We start from the raw sequence: 16,108 nt of genomic DNA, 5'->3' as shown, positions 1-16,108 counted from the left end.
GGTTACACAACACAAGTTATACAATAGCAAGAAGGATGAAAATTAGGATGCAGAAGTTCATGAACTTCTGTTGTTTATGAAGTGCTGTTCGTCCATTTCTTCAGCTTACCTCTCATTTCTAAATCCTTGTCTTTTCTTTTCTTTACTTTAAAATGGGATGGAAAAGTTTCTTCGGCACATTTTGTACTTTTTTGTGTGTATGGCATTTCTGCAATGCTCAGCATTAAATTTTAATCGTTTTCACCAATTTTCCAATTTTGATCCACAAAAATTAGTTTCATTGTATAGTAGCCAGAATATTGGTTACTGAACTCAGTTTATTTTTTCGAAAGGGGTAAATATTTGACTTTTGTACTTCATAGGTACGTATGAGATGTTATAGTGAAATATCGTGTTCAATTGACTATTTTTATCTTCGTAAATAAACGAGAAATTAGAGGACATGGAATGAAATAATAAAACGATAACTTTTAAATGAAGGAGTGCAAAATTAAAACTGATATCGCTTTAAACAATAAAATTGAGAGGCCCTCCTGAAAATGAGTGATATTCGTTTTTAGAATATGATTCGTTCATCCTTCAAGATGAAATAGACGACGGATTTCCACCTTCCATTTTTCTTCATTATTGTTATCCTTCCCTCTCTCTCCACGTTTCCGAGTTGAGCGTTTTTTAGTGATTCTCAATGTGGCCCTTACTGGCCGTTTCACGTTCGGTACGCCTCCCCCATCGCCTTTTATCGCTGCTGGAACCATTGCGAATTTCCTAATGCCCCAAGTAAGCAGGTGTGGTTGCTCGATGCAAGACGGTTTATCACATTTGCAGCTGTGAGTTCGTATGTGTGTGTATTGGGGGGGTGAGGGGAGCGGGGGCGGCTTGGTTGTTGAGGAAGTGGGTAAGGAGGGTTTAAAGATAGAGCTGGTAATGCCTATGGCAGGTTCGCGCATAAGCTGATTGACGGGTACTTATGCTCAGTGGGATTTCATGTGCAAATAAAGTCACTTGATATCGGGAATCGATTCCGGCTCATGTGAGTTAGAAAAGAAAATGACTTGTTTTACTCTACATGTTCGCTAAAAAAATGCACTTAGACGTAAAATCTGCAATCTGACCGTGTTAGATACTGAAATTAGTTTGATAGAATTACTTAACTTTGCAATTGTAATTTTCCTTATTTTACTTTTTTATTTCATAGCGATAAGTGGCTTAGTTTTCCCATACTAGGGGTTTTTGCAAATGAAACTCTCATAATGCAACCCATAAAAGTGCGACGACACCCATGCAGAATTATATCCTAAACATCTCTCATCCTCATCATCCTGAATTACGGGCTGCTCTAGGAGCAAGAGCCCGTGCTGGCATAAGGCCAGCTAAATCTTAAACAACAACAACAAGTAATAAAATTGGACCTACCATGATGATGCCTCTCTTTTTATGCAACATCATCGCTCGAACTTCACCAGATCTGTCTTTCTGTTCTTAAGATCCCTTCACCGAACTGTAAACGCTTTTTCAGAGATAGTCCAGAAAGCATTGTCGATTATGCCCCTTGTGTATACCATTTCTGTGAAATTTACTGTAATTTATGAGAGGGCCTCGAGGGCTTGTCCTGATCTAAGCAGCGTTACGTACCGTTCCGCATCCTTGCGATATATAGGGGCCATTGGTAAGAGGGGATGGCCCCGGGCTCGATGACAGCAAGTCTGAGCATCGAGTTTATTTCTCTCAGACTGTCATGGCTACACCCCAAAAATATATTGACACGCATCGCATTTTATTATAGAGGCTCTCTTTTAAAGATAACGGTTTCTTGATAATTATATCGAACGTCAACGTGATTTCATTAGGTCGGTTTATGTCGAATTTCGTAACCCGAGGTAACTGGTAAATTTAGTATTTGATGTTTCTTGAGGAAATGTCGAGTGTCCTAAGAATTAACGATATTTATTTTCTTGTTTCCACATTAAACTCCGAATTTGTTATTTAGGAATTAATTAGAAATAAGTAGATATAATAGTAGAATTTTAGTGGATATCTGTGTTGCATGTGTGAACTGTTAATTGAAATGTTTGGTTGATTTAATTGATAACATTTTAATTTAAAAAATCGGAACTTATTTTTTAGAATAGTAAATACATTTACAGTACATCGCCATTGCCTGTTTTTAAGTGTTTATCTATATTAGAGTTGTTTTCAGTGGTAAATTTCGAAATTCGGAACTGTAAATTGTTGACCAAATTAAAAGATTCAGTCATATCATTTTACTGGGTATTTGTATTTCATGAAGGGACTTATTTTTTAAATGATTTTCATAGATTTCGAGTCTAGTAGTTCAGGAATATTTATCTACCAAAATAATAATAATAGTGTTATTTGCAGTAATATAAATTTATGGTAAAAAATAAAAAAAAAAAACTACTGATAAGGGTTTTGTTTAGAATTAGTAAAAATGTTTGATTCATTTTTATTTTGACATTTAAAGGAAGAGTTTTTTTTTTATTCATTTTAGGTACTTAACGTTTTTCGAACATGACATTTCGCGGTTAATATGATTTTTTAAATATTTTCCAATTTTTCATTTTTTAATGATGAAAGTTTCCGAGACAGAAACATAATTGTTACACGTCCGAGAAATTGTATGCCTTAGCTTCTCGGCATTGAGTTGATAAAGGCGTTTTCTTTTCCACTGTCAATTTCTGTTAAAACTATTAAACTGAGAAAATAGAACGAAGTTTTTTCTCTGTATCAAGTTTGATACCATTATCGACTCTTTGTCCACTCTGTAGAGGAAAATTGCATCATATGTGTCTAGTATTAATCGATGAGTCTCCAGCACGTGATTCATAATTAGGTGGATGCACTGAGTATAGAGTCCTTATAAAAACAATTATAAGGCAGCCGAGTAAGATATAACATGACGTGATCCGGGATGAGGGCAAGATTTTCCCCTCGCGCCTAAGTTGTAAAAAGTGTATTCCCAATTTTTGACGTAAATTGAAACGTGCTAATATCTACGGTCAAATAGAGCCAAACAAAAATTGAAATAAATACGCGCTATTTCTAATTTTTCAGTATCGTTTGATATGCACATTATTTATTGTTAACATTTTCATTCTAATAAATAAATAATAAATATCCTGTTCTAAATTTCTTGTATATTTAACTCGAAACGGAGCACCCTTTTCAGACCTTTTTAGGCTTTTCCATAGGACTTTCTTAACCCCTCAACCCTCCAACAACCACAGCTAGATTACAGGCTGAGCAGCTTGCAGTCACATTAAAAGTCGTCTGACGCTCTTTGGTTATTACTTTCAGTGCACTGACTGACTTAGCACATTTCATTTAGCTGAGTTAGTGTTGGTGGATAAGTTAATTTGATCGTTCACTGACTGTGGCAACCTAATTTTGTTATCAAGTAAAAAATGCGCCGAAGTTTCTTCGGCGCAATTGTGAAACTCTCAGCCACAGCCCATGAAACTTTCATCCACGACCGGGTGGTGGCCTGTGTTGTTGGCACCTATAGCAGTGCCAGACTTATGATCATGACTAGCTTTAACCTGAAATAAAATGAAAACTACTGACGCTAGAGGGCTGTAATGTGTCAACATATCAATTTGCGTCCCTCTAGCCTCAGTAGTTTATAAGATCTGAGGGCGGACAGAAAAAATGCGGACGGACAGACAAATAGCCATCTCAATAGTTTTCCTTTATCGAAAAATAAAACTGATGATTTGATTAAGATGTTCACTTTGCTTAGCAGATTCAACCAACTAAATCAGAAGACTTAAATTCTGATGTGATATTATTGCGGAAAATCTTACAAGACTGCAGTAAAAATGTAGAGCGCAATGCACCATTGCCTTCGTTTTCTGACGAGCATTGTTGATTATTTATGCATTTGCCTTTTTGTTTGCTTGTTTGCTGAGTATCTTCTCTCTTGTTATATTTTCTTACCAGTTTCCTCTTTTTATTCGCGTGGAATCTTTCTTTACAAGTTCATGGCTATTACGTTTCCATAAGTATGAATGTTAAGCAATTTCAGTAATAGTAATAATAATAATATATAATTTGCTCTAGAGAAGGGGAAATATACTATATTTTTGCAGATGTGAATTTTGTCAAATTTCAATTATACCCAAACCGTCAAAAAATGGTGATAACATAAGAGAGAGTCGAGAAGGCAAATCCAAGCCTTCGGGTGGTTGATTTCTATCCCAAATACCTTCATTCTGCGTTAGCTTATATGTATAGGGGCAGTTAGTTATACAAGCTAGTCCTGGGCTGGGTGACGTCAATTCTAATCCTGATGCTCATCACTCGTTGGCTGTTGTTCTTTTACAAAAAAAAATAATAATAATAATATTAAGGTACACTTTGTGCTTCATTATACACAGATAATTTTTGGAAGTCGATGAGATAAATGAATAGACAAACTATTTCCTGCATTATCTTCCTTTTTTGCTGATCTCGTAGTCCGGTGGTAGTTCTCTGAAGGGAACAGAGTTCGATTTTATGTGCGCCTCTTTGGAACTAGTGATATTTAGCTCCTCGAGTGTTAGTGGACTGTTTTGGGATGCAGCTTGAAGGAAAGTACTTCGTTAATTAATACCTATGTTTTCATAATTGAACCGCCCCCGCCCCCACCCCAGAAAAAGTGAGAGGAGGACCTACCTACTCAGATGAAGCCATTCATTAGATTCTTCTTATCAAATCTCTCTCTCTCTCTCTCTCTCTCTCCTCTCTCTCTCTCTCTCTCTCTCTCTCTCGTAGTTGTCTTAAACAGGTGCATATTGCAGAGATACTCTGGGAGCAGAGACTCCCCGGAGGACCAGAGCTCACCGGAAGTAATTTAGAATAACAATAAAAGAATTTAGATGTGGAAGTTTCTTGTTTGGTTTGTCTGTATTTTTTATTTTACAATCTCGTCATGTTATCAAAAAGTGGAGATAGAGGTGAAATTAAATAAATATAGTTGAAAGTGCTAATTTCCTGCTGTCTTTTCAAGGTGACTACGAAATATTTCAAATGATAACCAACCAAGAATGTGTAAAAAGGATTAAGAATTTAAAACTACAGCCGGACGAGAAATCTTTGTAGCTTGTATTTTATGCGTAATTGCATGCGTGAAAAGTATCTAAAATTTCAGGTCATGAAGACATAAAATACCTGTGATAAATACAGACCTTCAAGAAAACAAGACCGGATTTTATTGCCCGAGAGGACTGAAACATAACTTAACTTGAACTTATTCGGCAAAACACCTTTTAGAAGAACTGCATAAAAAGAACTAATCAGACATTAAAACCACATCCGCAGTGGGATCTAGGAACTTTGAATCTGCAGCAAGTAAATTCATCGGGGAGCAAAACAGGAAGTGCTGAGTCATCAAAAATGGCCAGTTCTTTGCTGTAATTTACTGGGAAATGTGACCTGGTAGTGTCCGGCATTTTCCAGTTACTACTAAATTGACTTTCCAGCCGCAGTTGCCAAGTTTATCTTACAAGTGTTAGTTTGGAAAGAATGGGGGGGGCCGCTACTGGTAGGTTTGCCAAGCAAATAGAGGCCTGCTGGGAGCATGACAACTGGACCAGATGAGAGAGAGAGAGAGAGAGTACACAATTTGAGATTACCCTTAATGGATGTAAAGTCATCTCTACTTCTGGTTCTTCTCTAGTTCTTTTATTATTAGCCAAGAGTAGCCATTTTCAGCTTGCTGTTTGCAAAATCATATTTTTTTCCTATTTCCTTTCATGTTCTGATGAGTCATTCCTAATTTCTGCATTCTATAGTTATTTACTCTTTAAACTGTTTCTGCCAACCCTTACAAATTCCTTAAATATTACGAGCAAAATAATAATAGCTTTGTTTCACCCTCTCAAAAAATACGAGGCTCGAGATAGCGACTGTAGTGTTCTCTGGTATTTCCCGTCCCTGCTGCCCAGAGATTTTTTGGCAGTGCTCCGTTCTCCGTTGGATTGACTTCCTCAAACTTTACAGAGAAAGGTTGTACGTAACGTTGATTCTTGATTTTCGCTTACTCGGGGAGTATGCCTACAAACAAATTTGTTGTTGTTATTTTTCTTGGTGGGGGACGGGATGGGAAAGGTCTGAAAAGGTGTTTCGCGTTGAGTTAAAGATACAGGAATTTTAGGATAGGATATTTATTATTTATTTATTAGAATGAAAATGGAAAACATGAATAATGTGCAGGTTAAACAGTACAGAAAAATTATTTCTAATAAAACATAATGGATTCACTTTTAATTTTCGTAGATTTTAGCATGTTTTAATTTACGTTAAGTTAGGAATATAATGTTTACAACTTACGCTTGTGGGGGGAAGGGGAATCTTGCACGTGTCTCGAGTAAGCTGGAGGTCGAATCACGCCTTGTTTAAAAACAATATTCTTTACTAGGTACTTGGAAAAATGTTAACTGGTAAAAGTTTACAATTTTTGAATGTCATGTAAATGGCCTGTGGTGTTTTCGCATGGTAACACTGCGTCTGGAGCTTTAAATACTTATGCTATGTATAAGTTTTAGGTAAATGAAAGGATATCTGGGTGTACATTTGCAACTGAAAAGTGTTTTAATAATTTACTGTATGCGAATTACACCGTAAATATTCAAAATAGGACATTATTTAAAGCCCGGGACGCAGTGTTACCATACTTCGGTTTTCTATATTTCTGGGATATCTGCCACATAACTACACCAAACCATTTGAGACGAACAAAAGTGAAAAATCTTGTGAAATGTAAAGACGAGAACTCAAAATTTGAATGAATGAATGAACCTGCCAGAATGTAGAGAATACGGACGCATCTCGTCCTTGGAGCTGGAAGCAGTCACTCAGGCAAAAGGGAAGTTATTCAGTAGTAATTTAGTCGAGAAGTCAGGGAGAACGGTAGATTATGTCTGCATTTTAGGAGAGCCATCATTTTCCATTGATTGAACAGGGCGTGTTTTGATATTGCATTGAAAGGCCTCTGTAATTACCGAGTGAAATTATTCAAGTCCATTTTAACAATGGGATTTTAACAGGGCTATGTAAGGTGGTTCTGGCTCTACTTTCAACTCTTTTTGTTTTTTTAACCCAGTGGGAAAAAAGGTAGATTTTTTATCTTCAAATGTTTCAGATTATACAAAATCTCATCCAACCACAGTGATGTGAATAGCATCAAAGAAAATTTTTTTGTCATATGTCCTCAAAATGTTGACCAGACAATTTTGTGTCAATAGTCCTCAGCCTCTGTCATTTCACACATGCAACACACGAGCCTATCAGGAATTCAACCACTCTTGCATATGCTTACTATATATACGCTTTACTCTCTTGCATCCTCTCTACTTTCTCTCGTAAGATGAATCCTTTTGCGTTTACCTCCTGTGTCATTATGTCTAAATACCACACAGTGCAGTACCTCCTGGCCACAATTTCCCAAGGCATAACCGAGTACCAGGACCCTTTCCCTGAAACATACGGGACGCCATATCTTAAAAACTAACCATGGATTCTTCTTGAAAATCATCTCTTTATGTTTCCCACACCCACATTTCTAGAAATTCTCTTCATCAAACCCAACCTAACCTAACCTAACCAGGGGCACGGTAAAAAAACCCGGGCTGGCGCAATTGTAGCATACATCTCAGGAATTTGCCTCCCGACCTCCTTCCTCCAGTATAAATCCTATCCGCTGCCACTCTTTGTATATTCCAAGACAATCTTAATACAGTGTGATCAATCTTTTTGTCTAGAATGGCCTTTTTACCTGCTTCTCATTATATTCCTTGGCTGTCCTTCAAATTATGTTCTTTCAGCGTCTATCTTTTATTCAGAGTGGAGCTCTAGTCTTCATACTCATGAAGTTCAATGGTCCGTCCATACATAATAACCTTTGACCTCTTAATCAGGACAACCTACTCCACGGATGAATGATTCGTTGGCTCTGCCTGTCTCTCGTACCTCAAGAAACATTTAAATTAACTTAATTTTGTGAATTGCTTTTAAAGAACCTCATCATTTTGTATGAATAATTCTTCCATGAATGTGAAGTTTCAATTCGAGGTTTGGGAGATTAGGTTAATTTTTGTTTATGTTTCGACGGTATAAAATTTATTAATCATCTCTCTCTATCTGGGTGTCTATCTATCTGCCTTGGCTAGGAGAACGCCCTACCCCTTAATTGCAGCAGCCAGTGTATTGGTTTACTGAAGTTATCCGTTTTACGAATCTGATGGCCGTAATTTGATTTGTCATCCTTTGATCCGCCGCTGAGAACCGAGCTACTGAAGACTTACATCAACCGGATTTTAATCCGGTTCACATAGCCCTTGAAAATGAATTTTTTAATAACTGATAGTTGACTGCTTATAAATCTGTTAGATAATAGTGTAAAATTATACATGTTATGTACTCACAGTCGCCTATACAGTTAATTAAATCATATTGTTTATAAATCCGTTAGAAATTAGCGGGAATTCATCTTTACATCAAATATATCAGAAAACTAATACGACTATTCACGAATAAATAAAGCAGTTATTGCGTTTTTGTGTAAATAGAATACACGAACATTTTCAAGATTATAAAAGGAATTGACTGGAATTGAAGAAACAAAACCAATTTAGGAAACTTTTTAAAGGATTGTGCTTCATTGCTGCAATAGCTGCACCTACTGCTTTCACGTTCAGTAAGCCCTAACCCCTGACAAGAAATCCCATCGCCCCTCTTCCCCCCATTTTGTTGTATTCTTTTATGGCTAACACTTTTACGAGTATAACATGTATTGTGTCGAAGCAGCGTACTCGTTTTTCTCTGGCTTATTTGTCTTATCTCTGTGTAAGAGTGTGTGTGTGTGTGATAATATTTACAGGTTCCCTGTACTAATGCTTTCACTCACGTTTGGCCAAATCCGATTGCGGGATGAAGTCCCGCGCGTAATTCCTAAGGCCTCAAGGGCTTTACCCCACAGAGCTTGTTAAGTATTGCGAAGAAGGCATTAGCCTAAATGGGACTACTATGCCGATTGCTTCTTTAAGAACGAAAATGTTACTTAAGCATTTCTTGTTTGTTTCCTTGTTTGCTGTGAATATATATATATATATATATATATATATATATATATATATATATATTGTATTTTTCTTACTTTGTTCTGTGTCGTAGTGATTACCAAAATTAAAGTTTAATATTTTTGCGGAGAAATTTTACAGGGATGAAGTGTTTGAAGCTAGTATGTTTTTTATATATGCATTATATTACATTTATAAAATGTGATGAAAATATACATATATAAGGTAACATACTATGATATAATAGCCTCAATGATCTATATAACTGACAAATAATTAACTAGTAGATTATATCTGTATCTGTATATGTTTTCTATATTATATATTGTATATATATATATATGTATATATATATGTATATATATATATATATATATATATATATATATATATAATGTAATGTATATACACAAGTACATATGTGTGTATGATGTAGTATATATATATATTATATATATATTATATATATATATATATATATATATATATATATATAATATATATATATATATACATATACATATATTGATATACTACTATATGTGTATATATATGTATATGTTTATATATATATATATATTATATATATTATAGGTATATATAATACTTCAGGTTGAAAGTCAATCAAAGCTTAAAATCTGTGCTACAATGGTGAAGACTGGTCTTTTCCAGCTGTGGCAAGATAATTCCGATTTCGACATATATATATATATATATATATATATATATAATATATATATATATATATGTATAGTATATATGTATATATATGTATATATATATATATTACTATAATATATATTATATAATATATATATATATATATATATATATATAAATGTTGTATGAAGCCCACTAAAACCGGGAAAAATTCAAAAGTATTTATTGAAGCTTTCGCCAGTACATTCTCTCCCTCTTTCAGAAAAGTATTTCTTTTACCTTGACCCAATGATTTCAGTTTTTGTAACTTTTATTTCTCTTCCTGAAAGAGGGAAAGAATGTACCCTTCGAAAGCTTAAATAAAAGCTTTAAATTTTTGTTCAAAATTTTAGTGGGCTTCCTACAGCTTAATATTTAGTGCACGGATACAGTGTTTATAACTTTGTTAATTTATATATATATATATTATATATATATATATATATATATATGAATAACTTGATCACGAAGTATATAAAACGTGATACTATGTATAAATAAAGGTTTTTTGCCACGAAGGAAAAAATGAAAAAGCGAGATAGCCAAGTACTTTCGGTCCTGTCCTGTTCGGACCCTTTACTGAGGCAAACTGAGTTTGCCTCAGTAAAGGGTCCGAAGAGGACCGAAAGTACTTGGCTATCTCGCTTTTAAATTTTTTCCTTCGTGGCAAAAAACCTTTATATTTATATATATGTGTGTGTGTGTGTGTGTGTGCGTGTGCGTGTGCGTGAGCGTTTATAAAGATCTCCTTCGTGGGTCCTGGTCAGGGGTAGCCTCCCCGTGGGATCGAACCCTGCAATAGAAGTCACGTTTACTTTAACAAAATTAAATACATGTATATCTAGTATCTAGTAAAAAAAAGTTTGTGTATATACTTGTGGTATTTGGTAGTAAAATAATGTAATAGTGCATTCGTGAAACCCTTTTGAGATATGTATTTATCAACGATAACGATTTTACATCCCATTGTAATAACAATGGTGGTGTCTGCTTGAGGTAAAATGTGTGTGTGTGTGTGTGTGTGTTTCTGGGTGCGTGTGCGTGTGTGAGATTGTTTTGGGGGAGGGGGATTTTAGGTGGGGTGTGAAGGCCACTCTTCCGGCACGTGACTGCCATTAGAGGCTTTAATATGGCTATTTCTTTCTCTGTCCTCAAGACTGTAGTAGGTTTTGAGAGATTGTGGTCCCCAGGGCATAACTTCTCTTTGGAGTGAGAATTTGCCTCGTCGAGACAATTTCGTTTCGAGGTTAATATGATGGGATTTTTTTTTTTTTTTATGGTTAGCGGGTCAACCACTTTTATTTATTTATTTATTTGTTGTCATCTCGCATCACCCAAGCTGTGATCACAGAGGTCGACTTTCGATCAGGTAAAGGGATCACTGCTTAGATGTCAGAAGCAAATTAGGTTAACAAATAGTCAGAAACCTCCTTTATTTGCGCAGTTTGGGGAATGAATATTGTTTTATTCGCTTATGAGACGACGAGTGCTCTACCCCTTGCAATACGAGGACACACACACACACACAGAGAAAGAGAGAGAGAGAGAGAGAGAGAGGCATGGGTTATATTTTTAATTTTCTCCTTTTATTTTTAGTTTATAACAAGTCACTGATGAGAAGATTCTATGTAATCCAGCGTGCTATATGATGTCTTTGGGTCAAGAACTTATGATGTTTTTAAGAAGAGCTTTAGCAAGTACTTACAGAATGACACCCTTCCTTGTCCGAAATACTCTCTCTCTCTCTCTCTCTCTCTCTCTCTCTCTCTCATTATTTGTTTAAATACCCCTGTATTCCAGCATTCGTGAATTCTCTATCTTCACAGTTTCAGCAGGACCTATTTTGAATTTCAGATTAATGGAACCTACTGGATTTCTCAAACCCTTCTAAACACATGTTTCTGAATTTAGTTCGAATTGTAAGAACGATGTCCTGCCCTTTTTTTTATATATATATAAATCTGACTGATGATTGTTTCCATTTACACTGAAGGAAATGTATCGACTTACCCTGTGAAGTTACAGTATGTAGTAAGTGTTTACGATATTTTATAGCTCAACTTCATAGGATATATTAATTTATTAATTTACATATAAAGTGTATCCGCCCATGCTTGATTGTAGGAACTTCATTGGAGGAAATACAATATAAACTAAGTAGATTCCCATCACCTGTGTAACTGATGTCTAGGCCAGTCCCTTACGACGCTCCTGATTGGCTGTTGATAAGCCAATCACAGGGCTGGAAACACTCAGTTTCTCGAGAGAGTTCACATAGGTAGGATGTATGTTCCACCCCTCCTGAAGGATACGTCGTAAGGGACTGGCCTAGACATCAGATGCACGGGTGTTGTAAATCTACTATGGTAAGCACCTGACATTAATGTGCTCCATCTGTACAGCAGGTATCAGAATACTCACAAAAACTTAACCTGAAATATCCAGCTCCTTAATTAAATCTGTGGTTATTGACACAATTTATTCTTCTTCTGCAGGATACGACAACGCAGATTGGGGCGTGACCTTCCCAGCTCTGAAGGAGGAGGAGGTGGAAGCTCTGAGTCCTGAGCAGGCTGAAGGAGCTTTGGCGTATTTTGGTAAGTTTTTAGTTCATTCCAGTTTTTCATTTATGTATTGATTAACTGCAGAAGTTTTTTTCGTATTTTAATGGGCGAAAAAAGATGTCTTGTATTGATTCCCCCTTTGCTGTGGATCGAGTTCTCTCCGGTCGTTTCTCACGGCTGTCTGAAGTTACAGTGGATGACGATGTTGTACAGCTTTACTTTTTTCCCATCCATAAACGAACGTAACAACCTATTGTTAAAGCAAAAGGAAACGAGAAAAGCCTGTGGGTATTTTCGCTGTATAGACGGGCGTTTAGGCATAATGTTTGCATTGTTCAAACAAATGGCTGGTGCCGTGAGTTTTGCGCCAGAAATATACTGCAGAAAGTATTTGTGTCCGGTGCCAGCCGTTGCATGCATGCTTTTCTTTAATGAGCTGTTTGCCAGATGTTGCCTAACCGAAGTCATGCTCTCTGTTACGTTTCCCTCTTTTGTTAACGTTTCCTTTAAAGGCACTGAAAGGTGACTGCTTCTGGCGGTACAATTCGTGCGTTTGGAATTTTAGCAGTTTGGGTGAGACTCATTGTTGTTAAAAAGTTAAGATTTATTGGACAAAGTAGATGTTCCATACTTTATGAATCTCAGATGAGCCAGCACTGCAAAATGCGTTACTGAGATGACCTTTGCAATGCGATTGCATTTGTATTAATATGTTCTGCATAATCATTGCGGTTAGTTTTACCGCTTATTCATATGACTTAAACAGAAATTTCGTGGTGTACAGCACGCAGAATAGCAAGCCATGAATTGGTATATTTCTGTGTGTGTGTGTATGAGAGAGAGAGAGAGAGAGAGAGAGAGAGAGAGAATTGTGTTCTGTAGGATCCTTTTTCACCTTTGAATTCTGTTGAAAACAATGACTTCGTGGTTCTCTTCAGTAAAAAGAACAAGTCATGAACTTGAACTTAAAAATCCGAGAAGGGTAGAACTTCTCTGCTAAATTATTTTAGACCTACAAACCATAGAAAACTAATTTCGTGGTGTTCTGCAAACAAACATGAAAAATCTCGAACTTGAACTATAAAATTCTGTATTAGAGAGAGAGAGAGGAGAGAGAGAGAGAGAGAGAGAGAGAGAGAGAGAATAATGAACTTAACTTTGGGAGGGAACAGTTAGTCTTATCGCTTGACTCATTGCTATGCGTGTTGCTACCCAAGGAGGGGGAGGAACATGACACCGTTTACAAAACTTGTTTTTACCATTTGTTTACGTAATGACTGGTGGCAGTCTGCATACTTTTGGACAAACAGTTAAGGACGCGAATATAGGTTTCCTTTAAAATTACTCGTTTTCTCGCTTAATAAAATATTTTCATATTAACACAACTTATCCCGTGAACCCCGCGTGAACTCTTCACCGACGATGCAAAAGTGTGTGTAATATGTTACACGATCTGTAAAAGTTGCTTATTGCGTATTATAATGCTCGTGTCCTCAGATTATTTACGCATCACTTCAGTCAGCTTATACACATGAAGATTTGGCTAAGTAACAACACGCTGACAAAAGCCAGACGACATATTTGATGCGTAGGTCTTATGTTTTGCGACTGATAAGCTTAAGGCCGATGTAGCAGGCGTGCTGTTTAAGACAGATACTTTGTTTGCAGTTGCAATACCTCGTGGGGGTTAAAATGCTTCCATGTACAATTGCTTTGGTTCAGTCACTTTGATTCAGATTTGCCCAAGACAACTATCACAACCTGAGACTAATGGTCACAAAATTCTACTCTGTGAAACCTTTCCTCTTTTCTTGCTTCCCACTCTCTCCCTCTCTTATGAGTTTTTTGTCATATATATTTACTTAATAGAATTTTAGTGGAATTTTTTACTTGCTGGAATTGATTGCAATCATTCTAAAAGTATGAATTTTGTGTGATCTGAATCGGAAATAGTTTTGGCTGGCAATGTTCGTGATCACAGTCCAGTCAGCTTTCGGCAAGTCAGCCTAATATTATTCTTTTTTGGAAGAGCATTTCTGCGGTTGCTTAAGAAATCGATATAGTCAGAAGCCATATTTTCATGGCAATCTTGTGTGTCTGGAGAAACAAAATCGACGATTGGTTGCTTGTAACATTTAACAAATGCCTGAAGTAACAGTGATGAGCCTGGGATCTTTGTTTGGCATGCTCAGCTCCCTTCTTCGACCACAAAACCAGTTTTCCGGAAAATAAAAACTAATTTGGATTCTGATACCAGTAAAAAAAGCGCATTTTATTTTATTTATGCCTTGAGCACTTTTGCAATTTTTTTTTATCATGACTTCTTGTATTAGAATGCGTTATGTGATAAAATGCCTGAAGCGTATTGTTCGATTTTTAGATGAAGCGACAGATACAGTAAGAACGTCTATATTGATATGTGCGTCGCCAAGATCTCATGTTAGCGTTAGATATTTGACAGCAAGAATACTCTCAAAGTAACACTGTAGAATAAAGGAAGTACCGGTGAGGTTAATCAGTCTCGCCCACCCGAGCGTTTCGTGAAATGATGGGGAAGTGTTTTGACTTAAGCATCTGTATTTAACGCCCTTAATGGAATTAAGGTGTGCCGTCAACCGTCCTGTTCTTTTCCAAGACATTTGTGGCTTTCAGTCTCCTTTGAGTGGAATATCTGTGAGGCCGAATACTGTAACGCGCTCTTGTGGTTTGAGTTTCTCACTTCAAGGAAATGCCTTTACTTCTTTAAAGATTGTGCCAGGCGCCGACTTTTCTGATACTGACTTTTTGCATTAGGAGTTTTCATTTGTAGTTACCGATGAGAGGCAAGTTTCTTTTTGTATTATTTTAAGATCAGTTTATTAAAGATCATTATGTTTTCCATGTTAATGTTATTGTGTCAATTCTGTGTACAGTAGACACAGGAAATTGAATTATAAAAAAACTGTGGTTACTAATGAAATTACTGTTAGTTTAATTCTGGATTTCGTCTTCGGTTTGATGGTTTGATGTTTGATTCTGGATTTCGCCTTCTGCTTGATGGTTTGATTGATTGATTTTAGGCATACATCCCAATCACTGGGGCAACTATATAAGGTCATTCAGCGCTGAAACGGAAATTGGCTTTGAAGAGGTTTGAAAACTTCGCAGTTGCACTGTGAATTTATTCTTACTAGAAGTTGGACAGTAAGATGGAAGAAAGAGAATATGAATGGGGTACATTAAGGGGAATAATAGTGGGTTGCAGCTAGGGGCCGAAGGGTAGCTGCAAAGACCACTTAAATGATGCCTACATTGCACCGCATGAGGTGCACTGACTACACTACCTCCTTCGGGGGTCGCCTTCTAGTGCACATTTTATGGTGAGATGAAGGCAGATCATATTGCTTCATATAAATTTTGTACGTTCGCTCAGAAATCGGTTTTGCTTCCTCAGTCCAGATAGCTTTCACGAAAGCTCTCAAACTTTTGCTATAGAAATTAAGTATTTTTTGTCACTCCTAAGAATTTATACGTCATGGCCACAAAGCACGCAAAGCCTTTCATCACTGGTGTTTGTTACAACCTCAGCCACAACCCGCTGCCTTGTGAGTACTGTCTGTGATTTCTGTGGGCTAACCATACGCGCGAACCGGATGGGAGAGGAATGTGCATTTGTCTCTGTTTGTCTGTGCTTGCGTGCGTGGACGTATTCTTATGGACTCTTGAAATCTATCAGCCAGGGAAATTATAATGGTTCAATTTTTCCTTTGTGTTAGAGTGATTGTAAACACG

General features: G+C 36.6%; 1 protein-coding gene across 6 annotated transcripts in view; it reads left to right on the top strand.

The window, feature by feature from the left end:
- The window catches only part of LOC135219384 (trafficking kinesin-binding protein 1-like), a 398,078-nt gene that overhangs the window by 152,485 nt on the left and 229,485 nt on the right, over positions 1 to 16,108 (top strand). For all 6 annotated transcript variants that reach the window (XM_064256111.1, XM_064256112.1, XM_064256113.1 and 3 more), the window contains exon 5: positions 12,269 to 12,370. In XM_064256111.1, the coding sequence (XP_064112181.1) occupies positions 12,269 to 12,370 (102 nt within the window). The remainder of the gene's footprint in view (positions 1 to 12,268; positions 12,371 to 16,108) is intronic.

The sequence above is a fragment of the Macrobrachium nipponense genome, chromosome 1 (assembly GCF_015104395.2).
Source record: "Macrobrachium nipponense isolate FS-2020 chromosome 1, ASM1510439v2, whole genome shotgun sequence".
Lineage (NCBI taxonomy): Eukaryota > Metazoa > Arthropoda > Malacostraca > Decapoda > Palaemonidae > Macrobrachium > Macrobrachium nipponense.
This window is presented reverse-complemented; position numbering and strand designations above follow the sequence as displayed.